This window comes from Cylas formicarius, unplaced genomic scaffold (genome assembly GCF_029955315.1).
Source record: "Cylas formicarius isolate icCylForm1 unplaced genomic scaffold, icCylForm1.1 PGA_scaffold_12__32_contigs__length_19106922, whole genome shotgun sequence".
NCBI classification, from domain to species: domain Eukaryota; kingdom Metazoa; phylum Arthropoda; class Insecta; order Coleoptera; family Brentidae; genus Cylas; species Cylas formicarius.
Genome location: NW_026844225.1, coordinates 11,775,363 through 11,797,250, shown reverse-complemented (window position 1 = coordinate 11,797,250; position 21,888 = coordinate 11,775,363). Strand labels below are relative to the sequence as shown.

Sequence of the window (21,888 nt, the reverse complement as noted above, 5' to 3'; positions counted from 1 at the left end):
TTGTAAACAGATAATAATAATCAGAGAAAGACACGCTTAGATTTCGTCAAGTCAAATTACTCAGGCGCTTCACCAATGCATTTGACTATATTAAGGTTGATTTTTAAGGCAGCTGATTGAGAGATAAAAGATCATGGCGAAATGTATTTTTTTATCTATTTTTTACCAATAATTTGTCATTAAAATATTTCTCTTTTTTAATCTATTTTTTACCAATAATTTGTCATTAAAATATTTCCTGCAGTAATCACAAAATATATAGTCTTAAAAAAAAACATATATTTTTGTTTATATAATTGACAATATTTTTTAAAAAAATTTCGTCAAGTCAAATTACTCAGGCGCTTCACCAATGCATTTGACTATATTAAGGTTGATTTTTAATATTAAAAAGGCAGCTGATTGAGAGATAAAGGATATCATGGCGAAATGTATTTTTTTTAATCTATTTTTTACCAATAATTTGTCATTAAAATATTTCCTGCAGTAATCACAAAATATATAATCTTTAAAAAAAACATATGTTTTTGTATTTCGCCGCTATATAATTGACAATATTTTTGAAAAAATTTCGTCAAGTCAAATTTTTAAAATGTTTGTCTTTTGATTTTTTGAGATACAATAATAACACAAATTTTTTTCTCATAAAACAAGTCCATGCGATTTTAGGTGTTAATTCAATATTCAACAACAATATACAGAATCGGTAGAAATAGGCTATCATTTGTTAGCTTTGAATCTGGTTCTTATTTTGATACGTGGACTTTATGTATAACAAAACTTATGCTATTTAAGAAACGTTTGCAATAACGGGTTTTCATATTCACCAACCCCAAAACAAGTGTCTACTAGTTTAATAAGCACATTTAGAGAGATACAAAAATAAAAATGACAAATAAAAGATTAACGCTTTCCTCGTTGACTCAAATATAAATAAACGTGAAACGAAATTCCTTTCCCCTTGAAATTAGTATTTGAAATGGAAGACGAGCCTGACAAATGGTATCAAATTTTTCGATAACGCTTAACAAATCTTTTGGCGCGATAATTTATTAATTGACGTGAGTTATGTTTTCATAAATTATGATGAATCGCTAAAATTATATATATATATATATATATATATATATATATATATATATATATATATATTCTCACGTATTGATTCACGGATGGAAAAATGTGATGACACTATATTCCGGGATATCATCCGTTCGCTCGTTGAACTCCGACTGGAATCCTGCAGACGTTTCGCCAAAATCTCACTTGGCATCTTCAATGCTCGCGCTCCGAAAACACTTCGAAGTGTGTATATATATATATATATATATATATATATATATATATATATATATATATATATATATATATATATATATATATATATATATATCAATTAGGATTGAAAATATGTCCCATAAAAGTTGTATATGTTTTAACCCTCACATTAAATAACATTTTAAAATTAATTGGGCTCAGTTGCTTTTCAAAACAAATTTGACCTATTTTAGCAGGAGAAAATTAAGAACGGGACTATTGTAATGCCCTGCAAAGGTAGGTACGACAGTAAATTTTTCACGTAAATGCCCCTCATTTTATTAGACGCAGTACACGTTTTCAAGTGAATATTAATCAAGGGACAATATTTATCACCTCTTTCCAATTTTCAACGAAACTGCGTGACAAATTTTAGGCCGACGAATTTGGGTTCTAGGCATTATTTAACTGTTCCATTTGATGATAATGAATTGGGATCGCTCGTAACCAAATATCCGGAGACATATTTCCTTCTTTGTAAATTTTAGCGATTCATCATAATTTATGAAAACATAACTCACGTCAATTAATAAATTATCGCGCCAAAAGATTTGTTAAGCGTTATCGAAAAATTTGATACCATTTGTCAGGCTCGTCTTCCATTTCAAATACTAATTTCAAGGGGAAAGGAATTTCGTTTCACGTTTATTTATATTTGAGTCAACGAGGAAAGCGTTAATCTTTTATTTGTCATTTTTATTTTTGTATCTCTCTAAATGTGCTTATTAAACTAGTAGACACTTGTTTTGGGGTTGGTGAATATGAAAACCCGTTATTGCAAACGTTTCTTAAATAGCATAAGTTTTGTTATACATAAAGTCCACGTATCAAAATAAGAACCAGATTCAAAGCTAACAAATGACAGCCTATTTCTACCGATTCTGTATATTGTTGTTGAATATTGAATTAACACCTAAAATCGCATGGACTTGTTTTATGAGAAAAAAATTTGTGTTATTATTGTATCTCAAAAAATCAAAAGACAAACATTTTAAAAATTTGACTTGACGAAATTTTTTCAAAAATATTGTCAATTATATAGCGGCGAAATACAAAAACATATGTTTTTTTTAAAGATTATATATTTTGTGATTACTGCAGGAAATATTTTAATGACAAATTATTGGTAAAAAATAGATTAAAAAAAATACATTTCGCCATGATATCCTTTATCTCTCAATCAGCTGCCTTTTTAATATTAAAAATCAACCTTAATATAGTCAAATGCATTGGTGAAGCGCCTGAGTAATTTGACTTGACGAAATTTTTTTAAAAAATATTGTCAATTATATATATATATATATATATATATATATATATATATATATATATATATATATTCTCACGTATTGATTCACGGATGGAAAAATGTGATGACACTATATTCCGGGATATCATCCGTTCGCTCGTTGAACTCCGACTGGAATCCTGCAAATCTTGCATCCGACTGGAATCCTGCAGACGTTTCGCCAAAATCTCACTTGGCATCTTCAATGCTCGCGCTCCGAAAACACTTCGAACACTGGGAGGTTATCGGCGGTGCGTGCGGTATTTATACTCTGCGCCGGAGATGGTAACGGTGCTGCTTGTGCGTGGGGGGAGGTGGCTCCGCCCCCTGAATTGTCGCGTTGTTAATTTCGCCCGATCGTAGTTGCGATGTCCCCGTTGGCTGCTGTGCATCGCTCTGCTGTTTGATTATCGTTCTCCACGTGTTGGATAAATGCAGAGCGTCGTCTCTCGTATTGAGGTGTCCGGACTCTTCTATTTCGATGGCCTCTCGTATAATCCTAGTCCTAAAATCAGGAATATTAGCTATTTGTTTGCAAGTGCCGAAATCAATTTTATGGCCTGTCTGATGTTGGTGCTGAAACAAAGCAGATGTTGTTTGTTTGTTTCTTATGGCTAAACGATGTTCCTCGAGCCTGGCTGAAATCCTTATGTTGGTCTGTCCCACATACGTCAGGCTGCACGATCCGCATGCTACACTGTATACTCCTTGGTTTTCCAGAGTAATTTTTTGTTTTGGGTTTCTTAGTATTGCTCCGATGGTATGGTCAGGTTTGTATGCCGTTGATATGTCGTGTTTCCGTAATATTCGGCCGATTTTGTCAGTAACCCCCTTGATGTATGGCAGGACAGCGATCGATCTTCGTTGGGTCTCGTCCTGCACTCTCTGCTGCGGCTGTTGTTGTTTACTGATTGCCTTGCTGATGGTGCGCCTTTGGTATCAGTTTTGTTGAAGACAGGTACTAATTTTCTTCAGTTCTTTATCTCTGTTCCTCTCGTTTGTGAGCCTGAAGGACCGAGCAATTAATGTATTTGCCACTGCCTGTATCTGTGATGGGTGGTGATGAGATTTAGCGTTCAGATATCTATTAGATACACCCATTATATATATATATATATATATATATATATATATATATATATATATATATATATATATATATATATATATATATATATATACAGTGTTCGAAGTGTTTTCGGAGCGCGAGCATTGAAGATGCCCAGTGAGATTTTGGCGAAACGTCTGCAGGATTCCAGTCGGAGTTCAACAAGCGAACGGATGATATCCCGGAATATAGTGTCATCCGTTCATTTGTTGAACTCCGACTGGAATCCTGCAGACGACTCACCAAAATCTCACTTGGCATCTTCAATGCTTGCGCACCGCAGTGTTCGAAGTGTTTTCTTCAATTTCTCTTGGGTATGCGGTCTCTCGAAAACAATTAATGTGATTCTTCTAAATATTTATTAACATTTCGATCGTAATTTCGATCATTTTCAAAATATTCTTATTTTGTATAGGTGAAACATATAACAATTGATGACATTTGTGTTAATATATTAAAAATAAACATAATTTGCAAGCGAATATTTTATACGGATTTCTATACTTTCAGAAAGTTCTCTTTTTTTAGTGTTAAGTTCTGTTAGTAGGACTTTAACTTTTTGAAAATTAAATGTGTGTTTGGTGTTTTCGCAATGGGTATGGAGAGCAGTTTTATTTTTTTTGTCATAGTTATGTCCGTTGATTCTATTTTTTAAATATTGGCTTGTTTGTCCTATATACACACTGTCGCAATTAGAGCATGGAATTTCATATACTACATTACTTCTTTTTTCAACTGGAATTTTTGCTTTGAGTTTAGTGAAGAGATATGTTTTTTGTAAATTAAAACTTTTGTGTCATATTTGAATTTAGTGTTCCTTAAAAATGGTTTGGGGTTTTTCTGATAATCCAGGTATATATGGAAGCGATATATATTTTCTTTGAGGATTTTGATGTTGGTTTCTGTTTACGTTATTATAAAATTTGTTGGTACGTTTATTAAAGATATTATTAATTAAGTTTATGGGATAATTATTTTCTAGAAGTGCGCGTTTTGCTTTTTCAATTGCGTCTGGTCTATATTCTGGATATATATCGATTTTGACAAGTAAATATTCAAAATTGAAAAATAATACTGCAATAAGCTAATTGGGAAGACGGAAAATATTCAAAAATAACAATGCGTTTTTTTTCTTTCGCTAGATATTTACTTCCGATACGGGCGAATTTATAGTGAGATAAGTTAAGTACTACAAAACAGAGAATTAAATGTGTATAAACTATGATCGATTTAGCAGTTCAGAAAGGCTATAGAAGAAAGGTTAAAATTCAGACAACTGATGAGAGAAACATTGGAGATATGACAGATAATGATGTTATAAATGCTTCTAAAATATGTAACCAGTTGTAAATATTTAAAACAACACTTAGCCAACGCACAAATTAATTTCTTTAACACTGCTAGATTAGTTTTACTTTTTTTCTCGATGCTAGGAGCTTCAAACGCTGATTAGAGAGATTCTGTAAAAATATGATTTGAGAAAAAAGAGGAAAATATTTAAGTCTCTGATATCCAAATCCAAAAAGTATAACGCGCAATATTCTACGGAAAATAATTATTTTAAACATTTGTAAAAAATATTTTGCAATAAGAACAATAGAATTAGTATATTTGTAACATCGGAATATATTTTAATGTCTATTTAACAGGCTACAAAAATTAATAACGCAATTAACAATAAATTACGTCAATATTCTACGGTGGCCCGTGACCTTTGAAGAATTAGCGAAAATGGAAACTAAATGAAAATTAATACATTAAAATGATACAGCCACTACGTACTAAAATATGGACGGCTTTTACCAATTAATGCAAAACTCGGATATTTTATTCTCGTTCGGGTTTTTCCTCCACTCGACCATTTACTTTCCACTAAATAATTTAACAATGACTTTCCATTTATAGAAATGCTAAATGGTGAAAAATGTCAGAAATGCGTTAAATTAAATGTGTTTTTCTTGCAATGGCGGCGTTAATACCAGACTCCATAAACGCAATATACTAGAACTGAAACCAATTTTTTAAAATTCGATTTTCTATATTTTACGTGCCGCACTGCTTTTAAATCGACGTACATTACAAATAAGTTCCATTTTTCAACTACGCGACCACCACATAGAAGAGGGTATTTACGGTAGTCTTTTTTTAGAACGATGTGACATTTTTCCAGACCGGAAACAAAACAGCACATAACCATAATTTAGAACGCGTAGTTTTTTATTTAGATGTGTCGCTTGTCTGGGAAAGGATTTCATATAAAGCTATACCGATTTTTACTAAAATGGGACTATAAACCTACTAAAACCTTTTCCATAGTACGCGGTAGAAAATCAAGACGGATGTAGTCGTTCTCTTATATCCTTTATATCCAGGGCTGTTTTTATATAGATCTAGACATTAGACTTAACTTAAAAAAACAAACACTCTCTAAAAGGCCCGTCTTTTTCGTTAAACCGATTAAAAGGAGTTTTTAAAATAAATTTTTCGCGGTACAAGAGTATTTCACATTGATCGAAATTTTAATTAAATAAAATTAAAATTCGCCATATATATGGTTGCAAACTTTAATTTCTATTATTAGTAAATTATTTTAAATGCAAAGATATTTTAATCCCGGTTTATGAATAGGAAAACCAATCAACACTGAGTGGACGTAAAAAAAAGAAAATGAAACAAAACCCAACCAAACCCACAGCACTTTAAGTGATGAAATGTGTAGTTTTTGCAGTATTAATTACATTGTAATTATGATTAATAATCATAACAAAGCTAATGTAGATAACAGATAAATTAATTTCATTTTCGTTTGCTTTCGTTTAAGCAAGTGCCCCGCTTAATAAATCGTACTTTAATCTTATTAAAATATTAACACAACCCAATTCGCAAAATCGACCCTTTGTTTTGTTTTAGTCTAAATATTTCCAAGGAAACCGATTCTGCGGTCTCCACTTTAACCATCATGCCGCTGGAGAAAAGCCACTCTGGGAATTACACCTGTTCTGTCGGAAATTTAGCTGAAACTACAGTAACCGTACACGTACTTAATGGTAAGTGGAAATCTCTGATTTTTCATTACCAAAACTACCAAGTTTTAGCTTTCTATTTATTGGTAGCAGTGTGTATGTAAAGGCTCCGCTGTGCTAAAATGGAAACTGCATTTAATGCGGGCCTTATCAGAGTACAGCATTAGGGGTGGGTTGGGCAAGGCCGCCCACTTAAGCCTTTTATTATTTTTTGTGGCTTTTAATCATCAAGTCGATTTTTTTTTACTAAATTTAACTAAATTTACCGAAAATTTGGCAAAGCTTCTTCTGGTCATCGTGTCCCACTGTCCCCTATTTATAATGTTTTTTATAATAATTATAATTATTTATTTTAAAAAAAGTTACTCATTTACTTTTTACAAAACTTCTGGATTCCTCCTGTGTCGGTTTTTGCTGAGTCGAACTTGCTAACGTTTCGCCAATCATCCTGGTGACTTCTTCAGAGCTCGACTGAGAAGTTTTGTAAAAAGTATGATAGTAGACTGTGGAAGTTTCGTCGAAAAAAAAAGATTAAAAAATTTGTTATTTGTTTTTATAAGATTTTCGAAAACTTAATACATAATAACGTTATAATTATAATAACAAAACAAAGTTTTGCTTTGTTCGTAAATTTGGGAAAGCGTGTGAGAATAAGACATTAAACATCTGAAATAATAAATAAAATCTATAACTCGGGAATATACAAAATTTCCTAACTTCTTAAACTTTCTTTCATTTTATTTTACTTTTTGTTTTGCTGTTCATATTTATCTCCATTTATAGATTATAACAATAAAAATAACCAATTTTTTACCCATTGAAGGTTACTTTCTAGCTTAAATATCTAGAAGCTATGGGGTTTGAAAAAAGCAAAAAAAAAATGATTGTCGCTTTAGTTTACACCATAAAGAGGACATCATACAAATGTTTGTTTAAAGGTCATAAACAACAAAATGTTGATAAAATTAGATTAGACTTCTATTTATTGTTTTTATTATTAAATCCCCACAACATTTCAACTGAAGATACTAGACTAGTTGAAGCGTTGTGGAGAAAAATAATAAAGACAGTGGAAATCCCATCTATCTCAACTCATCGACATCAGACAACTCTGCCGTGAATTACTTCCCACGTATCGCCTATCGAAGTTGATGTACATAACTTCATTCTGAGTAAATTAGTGCACAGCAGCATAAGCTGCTAAATTGCAAAGTACAAACTTTGTTAGTTGGGATCGAATAACGTCGTTACAGGGTCTAAATCCACGGTTTAGGTGTAACACTAACAACACCAAAACGAATTTCTCTACAAAGAGTAATGACATGAAATTCTAAGTTTTATTGTCAAAACGTGCAGCGTATTCGCAACAACTTCAGACTTTAAAAGACTCGAACATCCTCTGGCGCAAATCAGTGACAAAAAAATCGTTACATATAAAGCAACTACAGAGGCGTTTTCAGGGTGGATATCCGACACATAGTGGGGTATGTGGGTATGTTAAATGTTAATTAAAAAATACACAGCAAACGACATTTAACCCATTTTCCAAATTAGCATGCAAACTAAGAACCCCTTGTTTTTAGAAGTACAAAAATATGTAACTCCACTCGCAGTCTGAAGGAGCCACTTAAACCCTGTATAGAATGCCTACAAAGTTTTTATTATTTTCGTGGTATATTATTTTTTTGGATCGAAACAATAAAAATAATCAATTGTTTATTTGATTAATATTAAATAGGTTCAAGAATCAAAAATAACTCACGAGAAATTAACACCATTGGCCAATTGAAGGTTACTTTCTAGCTCAAATATCTAGAGGCTATCGGGTTTGAAAAAAGTGGCTTGGCAGATTCCTAGGTGAATTCTTTTAAATTTTCATTAAAGGCATCTTTTGTTTACTCAGTTTAGGGGCCAAGTGTAGAAAACCTAGTTATCCTAGAAGAAGATAGAATAACTAACGACATTAGCAAATATATGCAATGCTTTCGATTTTAATGCTTTGTAGATATTTTAACTAGGCATTTTATGAAATACCTAGAAATATGCAAGGTGGATCTTTTTAAATGTGAAACTGAAACTAGCAAAAATTGTGGAATTCGCGTTTCGAGTCTGTTAGAACGAAACCTGCAAAATCTAACCAAAGCGAACAGAATATATCATTATATTTAATGTTTTTGGTTAGTTCTGGTTAGTATTCACTTCTTTTCTAGTTTTTTATAAACTGATTTGACCTGGAATAAAATTTGTCCAGTAAGAGATACAGCTGAGGATACAGTTAAATTCCAAGTAGTTGTACAAGGTGTGCTCAAAAAGTAAGGTGACTTAAGTTTTATCACAACGTTTTTTCCAATCCTTGAAGCACTTCTGGTAAGCAGTTTCTGGTATAGCCTTGAGTTGTTCCAACGAGTTTTTCTTTATCTCCTCAATCGTTCCATACCTCCTTCCTTTCATGGGTTTTTTGAGATTTGAGAACAGAAAAAAGTCGCAGAGGGCCATATCCAGTGAATGTGGTATGGTTTTTTGGCCAAAATGTTAGGACACAAACAACGCTGAGGAGGCGTTTGCAGTATGGTGATGCAAAATCCATGAATTGTTTTACCACAATTCCGGAAGTTTTCTTCGTATTGCTTCTGGCAAACGGCGTATAATTTCAAGGTAATACTCTTTATTGATCATCCGACCTTATGGTAAGAACTCTTGATGTACTATGGCACGATAATCAAAGAAAACAGTAAGCAAAACCTTGATATATATGTTATGCGTTTTTGAGCGTATCAGGATCATCGTTGACATCATTTAACAGCTCTTGCGCGATGCTCCTTCTGCGGTCCTTTTATTCAAAATAAGGCAGATTCGGAACAAATTTTGCTGCTACATGTTTCATGCCTAAAACTTCGGAAAAAATTGCATGGCACTAGCCAATAGAGATGCTGGCGTCTTTAGCTACTTCTCTAATAGTAGATTTTTCAAAACCATTTGTTTCACTTCTTCAACGCTTTCATCAGTTATTGACGTGCTGGTGCGTCTAGCGCTCAAAGTAGATTAACCATATGCCGTTGTCAACATTTCAAAGGTTTTGCAGCACTGTATTCCATTTTTTACACAAAATTTTATGCAAATTCTTTGCTCCTTTTTTTTGACAGCACACAAAACAAGTCTAACGCTTCTGTATCACAAAAAAGAAGTAAACGTTGAAACTGGCTGAAATTGTGAACATATGTTAGGAACATGTATACCAACATCACAAAAAATATATCGAAGAACGAATATACCTTGCCTGCCCAATTATAAAAGTCACCTTACTTTTTGAACACACTTCGTATATAATATGCTTCATTTCATAAAATATCTGATAGGTTTTAGGCATTCTATATATTACCAAAATTTTTCAGGTAACAAATCCACTAACTAAGGCATTCTGTGCTCAGAGAATATAATAAAATATAATAAAACAAATATCTTTTACAAAGAAGTGAGCACTTTGAAATAGCCACCGCAAAATTATAGCAAATTATAGGAACTCTCTCACTAATGTGAATCAAGGAACTGATAACAAACAAAAAGAACTTAAACGAAAATTATAAAAGACAACTTTGGTGGCACGCTGAACCAAAGTTGTCATCGAAGATATATATAACGTATTGAAACTTTAATGCAACCCCATTTCAAACTAGATCAGACATAACACCAGAAGATTTTGTTTGTCTACAAAAATCGAATAGCGTTCGTCGATAGCGAATCTGGCGGTTTATGACCCGTTACTGTAACAAAAAGCTCTCAGCCTTTAAATTTACCAAATACATCGACATCAGCGCAATAAATTGTAGCAGTGGCAAAGCAATCAAAAATAATGTAATAAAATAAAATGAAATTTATTTCGAATCCACGGAAAATATTAAAATATTAATTTATTCCTAGACGGGTCTTCTTGGACCCACAACATAGCTTAAGGCCCAGACCCAAAATCAATTTTTTCAGATTCTTTTGCGTAGATTAGTTTGATACTAATTTGCCACATTTACGTACATTACATTCGGCTGCATTTGGTTAAGAAGAAGAGGAAGAAGAATTTATTAACCACATAAGGTGAAATACAAAAACAAAATGTAAAAAGTATAAAGGTGTAAAAATAAACGTATTTTATAAATAACACAATAGTGAACAATAACAAATGTAAAGGTCAACAACACTAACACGGAGTATAAAAATCGTAGAGAAAGTGCTAGATAGTATGTTAAGATCTTCACACATTTCGGTAAGCCAAGGATTTTAATTTAGTTTTTTTATTTTGTTGGAGTACTCGTCCACACTATAGAAACTATTTTCAACAAGCAACACTTTAATATTAGTTTTAAACACCTCAAAACCCATATGTCTGTACCTATCTGGCAGCATATTGTACAAGTTAATGTTTAAAGAATTTTTGTCTGATGTAACAAGACTGTGCTTTGGAACTCTTATAAGATTTTTTGCACGTGTTGGACAACTATGAGATACACCTTCAAATACATTAGTATGTTTGTTAATTTCTAAAAGATTGTGGAGAATATAAATACAGGGCAGTGTCATTATCTTATATTTTTTAAAATATTGAGTACAGTGTTCATTGTGCTTAGCCCCAGCAAGAATTCTTATAGCCATTTTCTGCATCCTGAATATTTGAACAGCATTGACAGAGTTTCCCCATAATACTGTGCCATATGATATGTGCGAATGAAATAAAGCATAATAAACTGTCATTAGGGCATTTTGGTCTAGGCTCTTCCTAATAAGCTGGAAGATAGTTTTCGCTTAAGTCTACTATCAAGTGTAATGCCAAGTAATTGATAAATAATATTTTTTGAGTTTTATCCGTATTCAATTTCAAATAATTATTTTTAAACCAATTTTTCGCATTGCTCTCCAGTTCCCCAGTAATGTTGTGCAGGTCATTCCAATTCGGACCATATAAGGTAAAACTGGCATCGTCCGCAAATAAAACACATTTGTCAAACCCCGGCATAGATCAGCAACATACACTATAAAACATACAGGGCCGTGTACGGACCGTTGGGTGACCCCACTGGACATCTTCACCAAAGAGGATTTACATCTGTCATCGCCCACAAACTGTTCCCTGTCTAGTAAATAAGATTCTGTTAGATTAAGAATTCCGAGGCGAAATCCATACCTAAACAGGTTCTGTTTAAGAAGATCGTGCGAGTTACAGTCGAAGGCTTTGCTAAGGTCACACATTGTCAACCCCACTCGATTTCCAGTCTCAAGACCCACCACCACATCTCCCACGACCTTACTTATCGCATGTATGGTAGAGCGCCCCTCCCTAAATCCAAACTGCTCGTTCCCAAAGATATCCTGCTGCTCAAAAAAGTTAACTATTTGTGGTTTTATAACCCTTTCAAATTTCTCACCAATATGTGGCACTATGGATATGGGGCGAGAGTCCCCGCTCTTAAAGATTGGAATAACTTTAGTAATTTTTAAAGTATGTGGAAAAATTGCATATTGGAATTACCAGAGCATCTATAAGGTTTTTTAGTAAATTGACATTGATTTCATAAGCGTCAGAGCAACTAGAGTTTCTTAGACTGAGAATCGATGATTTAACCTCTAATTCAGTAACAAAATTAAGTGCAAAAGAACTTTCATTAAAGGGTATTTGACTAATTAAACCACTTTGAAAGTCCGTATCGATATCAAGCAGCAACAAGACATTATCAGCAATGATCGAAATAATTTCATGAAACCTTAATAAATAAAATACACGGAAAATACGCGATACAAACGAAGCTAAATATTTTGGTGGCAGCTATCTCGTGTGACAAGGTTAAACTATTAGATTTGTCGTCCTCATTTTTTTTAATCCGGATTCAAAATTTAGACATGAAAGTCAAACATCCAGCGTGCTTCGCCGAATTAGCACTTCAAACAGCAATCTAGTCTTTTGAAAGCTCTTTCGAAAACAGTTTAGGCTCGATTTAAGTTGGGCCTAATTTTTGATTTAATTCTACATGACTTGAATTTTAACGAGTAGATTATCCTGTTAAACTGAATCGCGAAAGTTTGAACCCTTTTTTTTTATTTAGATTGAGAAGAAATATGTTGAATTCGAAGTATATCTCGTCGAATTTATTATAAAGTTACAATGGTCTAAAACTTTTTGAAAACCATATGCAAAAACAGCAAGCTTTTGCAACACATTGTCTGCAATACAATTTCTATAATCTTTATCATAATACAGTCTTGCCAATGAGTTCTCTGTTGTTGGCTCTGGTCAGGAATATTTTCAAAGCGTCTCTCATTGTAACAAATAAATGGTAGTGATTGTAAATTTTTACATAACGCCAATTTTTAAATCACGCAAAGATCAGAACTGAAAAATTGAAGAAGAACAAGAATTTATACTTTGTAAATTTGTTACTATCGAGAACCATATATTTCAAAATACATATGATGATCCCTAACTAAATTATGCCCAATTTAAAAATATACCATTTTTATTTTAAAATCTGTGGATCTTAAGCAGAAAGAAAAAGCTGACTAGAAGGAAAACCTAAGTTCTGCATCACCCTGTGCACAGGGGCAGATTAGATATCTGAAGACCAAAAGTGCAGATTTATTATAACTCGGTAAAAATAGAATGGAATAGATTTTATTTGACTACGTTTTTATAAAATAAATTTACAATTGCACCAGGCCCCAAAGGAAGACAATAGTTATACAAGCCATTAGACAAAACAAAACAAACAGACAACAAGATAATTTAAATTTTGTTAATTCAATAATACAATTGGTAATTATGAAAATTTGCAGTGGATGGTATGTTGTCTTCCGTAAGAAAAAATTCAATGAGTGAATAAAACACGAAGATCCATGGCAGAGGCATAATTCTGTGTTCACGGAAAAAAGGCTGACAAGACTAGCGATAGCCTCCACCGAAGATCTCCCTTTTGCATTATAAAATCCCTTTTTACAGCAGGGCAGCTTCTCCAGACAGTCTAGAATGAAATAGATCAAATTAAACCATAAGATTTCTGCTCTCGGCAAAGACTCAGTTCATTGGAACTTTTTATTTTCGTTTTGGCTCTCTTTCACCGGCCCATGTTTTGCACTGACTTCTCGAAACACCCTGGCTGTCATTTAATTTCTTTATGTTGTCAAATAGAAGACGAAATGTTGTTGCAGTTTATTTTAATGCAGAAATACTTTCGTTTTTCTGATAACCGAAACACAAAAATTGGTAACATTTTTTTAGTTTTTTCGTGCTGCTCAAAATAATATTTATTTTTAGGTGAGCTACCCGCTGCGGTTCAGACAGCGGGAGTTCGAACGACATCTATTTCATCGTGTGTTTTGTCGATTCTCCTCTGTATATCAATGTTCCGAAGGTGATTAGAATTTTAAATATTGGAGTCGAAATTCTTCTAGGGTAGTATAAAGCAAATGGAGCGCCCATAATGCATAAACGACAAAGTTAAGTTGCGAAGTTTATGGCGCAATAAAAGTGATACCATATCAAAGATGATGTGAATGGACCAATAAAACGAAGACTGTTATTCTATAGTGTTACAAAATAGGTGTGAAGAAAAATATCTAGAATTTGTTACGCTTTCGTCCGAGTCACATTTCTAAGTGTTTAGTGACTAGGCGTTAGTAAAACATGTTTATCTGCTATATAAATAATAACCTTCACCCGTTCTGTTAAAGAGAATTATATATCCAAATATTATTCGACGATAGAATAGATTTGTTATACTTTTCAAATATTTAAGAGTTACCTTTACGAGACAAGTGACGGGACGGCATTTTTGGAAGTGATTGAATGTATTCTCGCATATGTCGTAGTCTTCTATAACAATTGGTAGCACCTAGTGCGCTACTGCAGGTGCCAAAATTACTCAGAAAAGATCATTAGAATAAGCGTAATATTTCCAATTCCAATGTTTTATTAACTATTTTTATATTATACTATTTATGTATCCGTCTGTTCCAAATGGTGTTTTCTGCAGCCGTGCTTGTGTTGTTACAAAGCGCGGAGAACTTCTTTGATGTTAGTTAATATATTTTCAACAGCAATTGATAGGAGACGCCAAACTTTTATTTATCAATTTTCGATTTACAAGGTGTTCCAAAATCTGGATGTCCCAATGGGAAACTCCGCTTATCCTACATTTTCAAGAATTGAAAACTTGTATAATCACATTGTGAATAGCACATATAATTTCCAAACTACGGGGGAAAATTGAAAAATTAGCGATTTTCAACATTTGCCATATCTTCCATATATGTAAGGTTTTTTGATTTCGTAAACACTTTTCCACTGCAATTTTTTTAACATAAATACAATGACGCATTTATTTATGTATTTATAAATTTGAGCTGTTAATTACATTGTCACAAGAAATCACTTTCTGGGTTAAAACTTTAATTTAGTTAGAATCTTAATTTGTGTTCAGAATGACAGACGTAAAAAATAAATAAATAGAAAATAAAAAGCATCGGGAAACTAAAATGTAAACTTAATCATTAGAAAGGCAACTAAAAGCAATATAAATTATTTGTATTTAAATGCATTTACATATGTCATTTTCTTTCTGTTAAAAATGTGGAATGAAAAAGTATATAATTAGAAAATCAGAATATATTTCATATTGAAGAAGATATGACCAAATTAAAATCGTCAAATTTTCAATCTTCCCTCGTAGGTCAGAAATTACGCGTGCTATTCACTTTTGATGTCCAGAAATAGTTATTAATAATAACGACTTCAAATCGGAACACCGCGTTAATAGGGGCGATAAACCTTTTTCTGATTACGACCGATAAGCTGCGTATTATATTGTAATTGTATATGAAACTAGGCTATTTTAAACGAAAATTAGACAGCAAAGGCACAACGATTCAAGGAAAAATTAATCCAATTATACTCTACGCATTGTATATAGAAATTAGATTTGGGGAGGTATTGTATATTACATGCAATGGATCATCGAAAACCCATACCCATATGGGAATGAGAAAAGGACGAATAAATCACATATGAAATTAGTTCTAAGTTTGTTTGCCAATTTAAAGATACTTAAAAATGTAAAATTTCTGTTCGTATTGTTTTAAGTGTAGCGTGGAAAGTACCGCCCTGTGCATAAAGGTGCTAAGATAAATACGATTAGCGTGATATTTTAAGTATCTTTAAGTAATAATTAAAATATGTATAACTGTATAAAATCACTCGAGCTGTTTATAAAACTGTCTATAATAGAATGTAGTTTCAAATGGTTTATGTAAGCATCTCAAAAACTTTTCTACTAACTAACCAAAAAGTTATTTTCAAATTTACTAATTATATCTAATGAAACAATCAAATATGGGCTTTACAGTTCGTGTATACGTCACTGTGTTTTTGTGAATTTACTTGGATCGCAATAACACTAAAATATGTGTAATAACCGTAAATGTTAACAAATATATTCCGCATTGTTAAAAAAAACGTATTAAAAGTTGCACTTTGATGTTTATACTTATTATGTGTACTTATTGTACCCCACGTATGTCAAACTTTGGAGGATTTCAGTGACAATCAGAAACCTGATTGTCGATTCCCTCTACACCCAACAAGTTATAAGGGATTTTTGATTAATAATCTGTACCTATATACTGAATATCCTACGATTATATTGTCAGTGTCACCGAAGTATTTGAAATATCCAAGTAAAATCAAAACAAATCCACGTAAAAGCCCAAATTGCATAAATTTGTTAAAAGAAATTAACGCAATGACCCTTATAACGCTTAATTTAGAACTAATTCCGTTTTAACACAAGAAGAATAAACAATTTATTCTTGTGGTTTTGCAATCAATTATCATAAAGGTAGGTAATAAATGATTTAAAAACATGATTTTTCGAATTCTTTTGTGCACATTGAATTATAAATGTTTTAATGTAACTGCATTGATATAATTATAATAAAACAGGTTATTTTAAAAAGAGAATGAAATAAATAAAACCGTTATTGGACTTTTTGTAGTTTCTCTTTTCCCTTCTTTATTTTTTGTTTACACAGGTATAATCAATCGCACACAACTACTGCATGAGACTTTCGTAAACTATAGCCACAATTAAAGCTCTCTACAAATTCAAAAAATAGGGAAAATAACTAATTTTGCCAATCCAATGTACAGCATGTCCTTCTAAAAATATCAAGATTGATGCTACTTTCTAGAAGAAGCGGCAACGTTGTATCGATGAAAATATATTACATCGATAGATCGTCCTGACTCATGCAAACGATCAAATTTTCAGCACGATCCTACGTCTCGTTCACCATCACCATTTAACCTGCCTTCCACCGTAATGTATTACTGTTTTCACAAGATGTTTCCCTTGCGACATTTTGGGCGATATCATCGCCCCGTTTCTGACATGACGTAGGACATTACCCAGTTATCTATATTTGCCATGAGTTTCATAAGCTGCTAGATTGTCTTCCGGCAAAATTTTAAAACTGTGAAATATGTCAAATTGTAAAATATAAAGAAAGTCTGATTTTGCGCTACTACACAGACGGCTCCATTTTGGATTTAAAGAAAATTTATACAGTAACGCTAATAAAGAATAGCGAATATTCAACACTCAATGTAAAAAAAAGTTCTCGTTTATATCAAAAATTCGAATTCTTGGTAATACATATTACGGACAGCGACAAACTATTTGCGATAGATGTTTTATTTATAATAATAAATGCGATTTTTAATGAGCAATGTAATCAGCACTTTTAGATCAATAGTGATGCAACTTTACTTACCTAATAAAAGACGAAATCTTCTACACCTTTTAAAACCACCCGGGGAGAGTTCAACCAACCCATACATTGCAAAATAATGCATAAATTTGATTAGGTGGCGCCATCTATCGTCGAAGCTACGCACGAATTCTAACGAGAAAATTTGTAATTTTATTTGAGGTAGATTCCTAATTGATTTTTGGCATCTTTGCTCATAAATTGATTTTTATTTCTTATTTGTTGGAGAAAATGAATTTTATCATTTTTTAAACCAGAATCGTAGACTTGAGTGTAGAACTAGTTCTGCCATCTATTTGGAAAGTGTCAAACTTTTTTTTTTAATACATAATTTGAATTATTTCAAAATCTGAAAACCAATTCATTTCTAAAAAAATACCAGAGAAAAACCGCAGCATTTTTTTGGAAATTTAAAATGTAGTAACTATATTATTTATAATTTAACTGATGCGGTACTTGCGCAAATGAACGGGTCGAAGTGGGGATAGAACAGAAAGAGAGTGACTTCATTTCACTGTACATTCGTTCGGAAAGATTTGGTGCAATATATTTAGACTGTGTAGTGTAAACGCTATAATATTGGAATTTTCTCCGCCGCAATAAAATATATTTTTTAATTATAGCCTCCATGTGCCCCACAATGTAAATAAGAGTGTTACTTAGAAAGTTTGTGAAAGAATAAACTCCCTACACTTCTCTACTAGTTACAAATTCAAAAGGAATCCAATGCAAAATCGTGCCGTGTACGGAACATTAAAAAATGGAGGACAGTGCAATCGAACTGCCAACGGCTGACGTAAATCTCAAATATATTAAGAATTTAATTGGGGTTAAAGCGGGGTAGATGCAAAATATAGTCGTATAAATTCCTTCAAATGGCTGCGTTTAATATTAAACCATCCAGTGGGTGGATACATTCCGACAAATTGATTGCCAAGCAAGGAGCAACCTATGCAGTAAGGGTAGGTAAGAAAATTGAAAATAACATTAATTTACTTGTCCTGTTCGTATATGTAGTCCCTTGGTAATAATAAAGTCATTGCAATGCCACAAATGTGTTGTAGGGAAATATCAAAACTGCCACACCCAGTCTAATCATATTTACGCAAAAACAAATTCTGCCAAGTCAGTCGTTTTTTTACACCAAGCATATTATAAAATGTAGCATTATATTTGTACCCATTAACTTTCAATTAGTAGTTCAAAACAATTTCTTTGTATATTTGTCATTTGCTAATTACATGTTCTTTTATAGCTGTATGTGTAGAACCATTTTAAACTTATGAACCTTGTTTCTTTATGAAACAGGTTCTATTTAAAAATATATCTCTATATTTATAGTTATATAGGTCAGCCTAAATCTATATATAATTAATATCTTAGACTTACATTAGAAAATATTTTTTGAAATACAAAGCCTTGTCACTAATCAGCTGGAACACTTGAAAAAGTCAAAGGTCACATTAAAAGGAATGATTTTTAATTTTCGCGGTAGTAAGATAGGCAAGTAGATATTTCTAATCAATAAAGAAAAATATTCACCCAGCACAACTATTGCTGGCAGTACTAGCACGCCAGTTTGAAGTGCATAATCTCAGTAAAAAATAACGCCAAGACCTCATTTTAGACTATATTTCTGCACATAATTCACAATGTGTCTTTTTTGCAGTATGTAGGTTGCTTGGAGATCAAAATATCTATGAAACTACTGGATTTTAAGACCAGGTCCAATGTGGCTAAGTAGGTTATATTATATTATTTATGGTCTTTTTGAATAAAAATATATATTCCCAGGGAATGCATAAACAGAGTGTGTGAGGCTGCAGGATTAAAAACGGTAGATAAGAAACGTAAAGTTGATAGGAAAGTCTCAAAGGTGATTGCTGAGACCCCAAATATGAACCATGCTGGAACAAATGTTACTCTGAAGGTTTCCAGTGTTAGTCTCTCTTTAACTTCCTTGGACAACAATCAAGTAATTGCTCATCATGAGATGCCTAAAATTTCCTTTGCATCGGGCGGTGATAGTGTAGGTTGGCTTTCATGAAAACTATTAAACAGTTTTGAAATAAACAAAAATTGCAGGACACTCTGGATTTTGTCAGCTACATAGCAAAAGACTCAAATGATCTTAGAGCTTGCTATGTGCTTGAGTGTGGAGGAGGTTTGGCGAAAGATGTTATCTCCACAATCGGACAGGCCTTTGAGTTAAGGTTCCAGCAGTTTTCAAAACCAAATGTGTAAGTGCTATTTCTAGGTGTGAGGCTAAGAATGTTGCATTGAAATAATAAAAATTGCAGCTTTGCCACGACAATTGGTCAACCTTCAACATCAACGGGTGGAGATGCTGAAAAGGATTACTACAACGACCTTCCTGGGAAAGTACCCCCTGATGTTGTTGGGCCACCACCAGTACCACCTTTACCTGCATCAGTCCCTCCTTTTACCACTCTTCCCCCTGTTACTCCAAATCTAATAGATTTCAATTATATTACTTCTGAAGGTCCCCATCACGATTATGTTAATGATAACATTGCGATAAGCAGAGAAAGAGACGTTTTTGATATGCGTAAGTTATTTTCGTTTCTAAGCATCATTTGGTCCCTTTTTTAAAAACAGGATTTATTTTTTAGAACCTTTTACTCAACAAAGTCTGACATCTTCCGATTACCAAAATAGTGACAATTTGGAACAATTGCGTAACGAGCTTTGGTTTCACGGACAAATTAGCCGCGCCTCAGCAGAACGATTGCTTCAGAAAGATGGCGACTTCCTGGTTCGCGAATCCATGAATACCCCAGGACAATTTGTCCTCTCTGGGATGCAAGACAATAATAAGAAGCATCTGTTACTTATTGATCCTGAAGGAGTGGTAAGATATTGCCTTTATGACTAAGCTTTTCCTGTTATCTATTATTATAATTATTATTATTATTGTTATTAGTATTATTATTATTTGTTGTTTTTGTAATGTATTTAGTTTCCAATTATGTGTAAAGCAGAGTCTATTATTATTATTACTATTATTATAATTATTATTATTATTATATTATTATTATTACTTAATCAAACCGAATTAATCTTTTTTCTCATTGTTTCAGGTGCGTACCAAAGACCGAATGTTCAACAGTGTTAGTCATTTAATTCAGTTCCACTTCGATAATGCTCTTCCGATTATATCAGCGGAAAGTGCTCTGGTGCTTCGACACAAGGTTCCGAGAGCATCTTAACTGGTGAATATATTAATTTAACTTATGTTGTTATTCGTTTAGCAGCGTATTCGGTTTATTGGCAAGTTTAGCGTAAATTCAAGTACAAATTTTATACTCACGTTAGCTAAATTTGGTTTAACACATCAACAAGTGAGATATTTATAATATTGTCTATAAAATTGTAGTTAATATAAATATATTTTTTATTTAACGAGCATATATCATTTTGGCGGATACTGTGCAATTAAAACTCGTATCGCTATTTACTTCCGTGTGATATCATGCGGGTTTGATTTTCTTGCACTGCCTACAATAAAAAATCAGCGATGGCAATAATAATTTATTATGCAAGCAATCAAAAAAGTACTTTTTAGTACTTATTGAAAATTTCTTAAATTTATATTTACTCATAAAGATCAAAGTGTTTAAATAAAATATCATGTTCTGTGTGTGTCTGTGCTTATGTTAAGTACATGTTTTATACAGGAATGGTTAAAATATATATTTTAATAAATATTTATTTAACAATATTTCTGTCGAATGCCTTATCAAACAAGGGCCAATAAATAATTATTTTGTATATCGAACTTTATTTACCCAAAAGAATTTTTGAAATGGAAATACAAGCGGAATAGTTCAATTGAACGCAATTTGAAATAGTCCCTTTATTGTTTTTAATAGAGTGCTGTAGAATCAGATGCCAAGTAAAGTAAATACAAACAATCTTTTTAGCCAATTAAAAAATTGCCAGCTGTGTTCGCAAATTTATTGTTGTTTTGAATAAAGAGTTACATATTTTTTTTTACAAAAAAAATTCTTCTGACTGTTCAGACCTATCAGAAAATGAAGATTTGCTTATTTAGGTTGACTTAAACTGATCGTTCATTGTTAAATGATTGTTTGAAAAAATATTCATTGGAGGCACAATACATTTTCAAATGTTATTTTATGTCTTAAAGTTGTAAATTAATTTGCAAATATTTCTTTTTAAAGATATTTTGTATTCTATTGGTGTTTGGCAAGAGGTGTTAGTTATAAACTTTTCTTCTCGCGGTTTTACATTCATTCTCTTCGCCCTGTTCGAAATGAACTGTCATTTGGTTTGCCACTGATACTTTATATCAGGATATACATCCCTTT

General features: G+C 32.4%; 2 protein-coding genes across 3 annotated transcripts in view; both read left to right on the top strand.

Moving 5' to 3' along the window:
* The window catches only part of LOC132695758 (zwei Ig domain protein zig-8-like), a 222,017-nt gene extending 207,738 nt beyond the window's left edge, over positions 1 to 14,279 (top strand). The window contains exons 7-8 of the mRNA XM_060660214.1: positions 6,624 to 6,760; positions 14,028 to 14,279. Of these exons, the coding sequence (XP_060516197.1) occupies positions 6,624 to 6,760; positions 14,028 to 14,128 (238 nt within the window). The 3' untranslated portion in view covers positions 14,129 to 14,279. The remainder of the gene's footprint in view (positions 1 to 6,623; positions 6,761 to 14,027) is intronic.
* A 3,755-nt stretch (positions 14,280 to 18,034) lies between these two features.
* On the top strand, positions 18,035 to 20,962 carry LOC132708555 (SHC-transforming protein 4). Of its 2 annotated transcripts, none has more exons than XM_060680920.1 (7): positions 18,035 to 18,498; positions 19,206 to 19,276; positions 19,331 to 19,565; positions 19,622 to 19,776; positions 19,837 to 20,105; positions 20,170 to 20,408; positions 20,638 to 20,962. In XM_060680920.1, exons 1-7 carry the CDS (start codon positions 18,412 to 18,414, stop codon positions 20,764 to 20,766), a joined length of 1,185 nt encoding a protein of 394 aa, XP_060536903.1. In that variant the 5' UTR covers positions 18,035 to 18,411; the 3' UTR covers positions 20,767 to 20,962. The 2 variants fall into 2 exon arrangements, with proteins under 2 accessions (XP_060536903.1, XP_060536905.1); XM_060680922.1 differs by having other exon boundaries at positions 18,035 to 18,502.
* Positions 20,963 to 21,888: the final 926 nt, after the last annotated feature.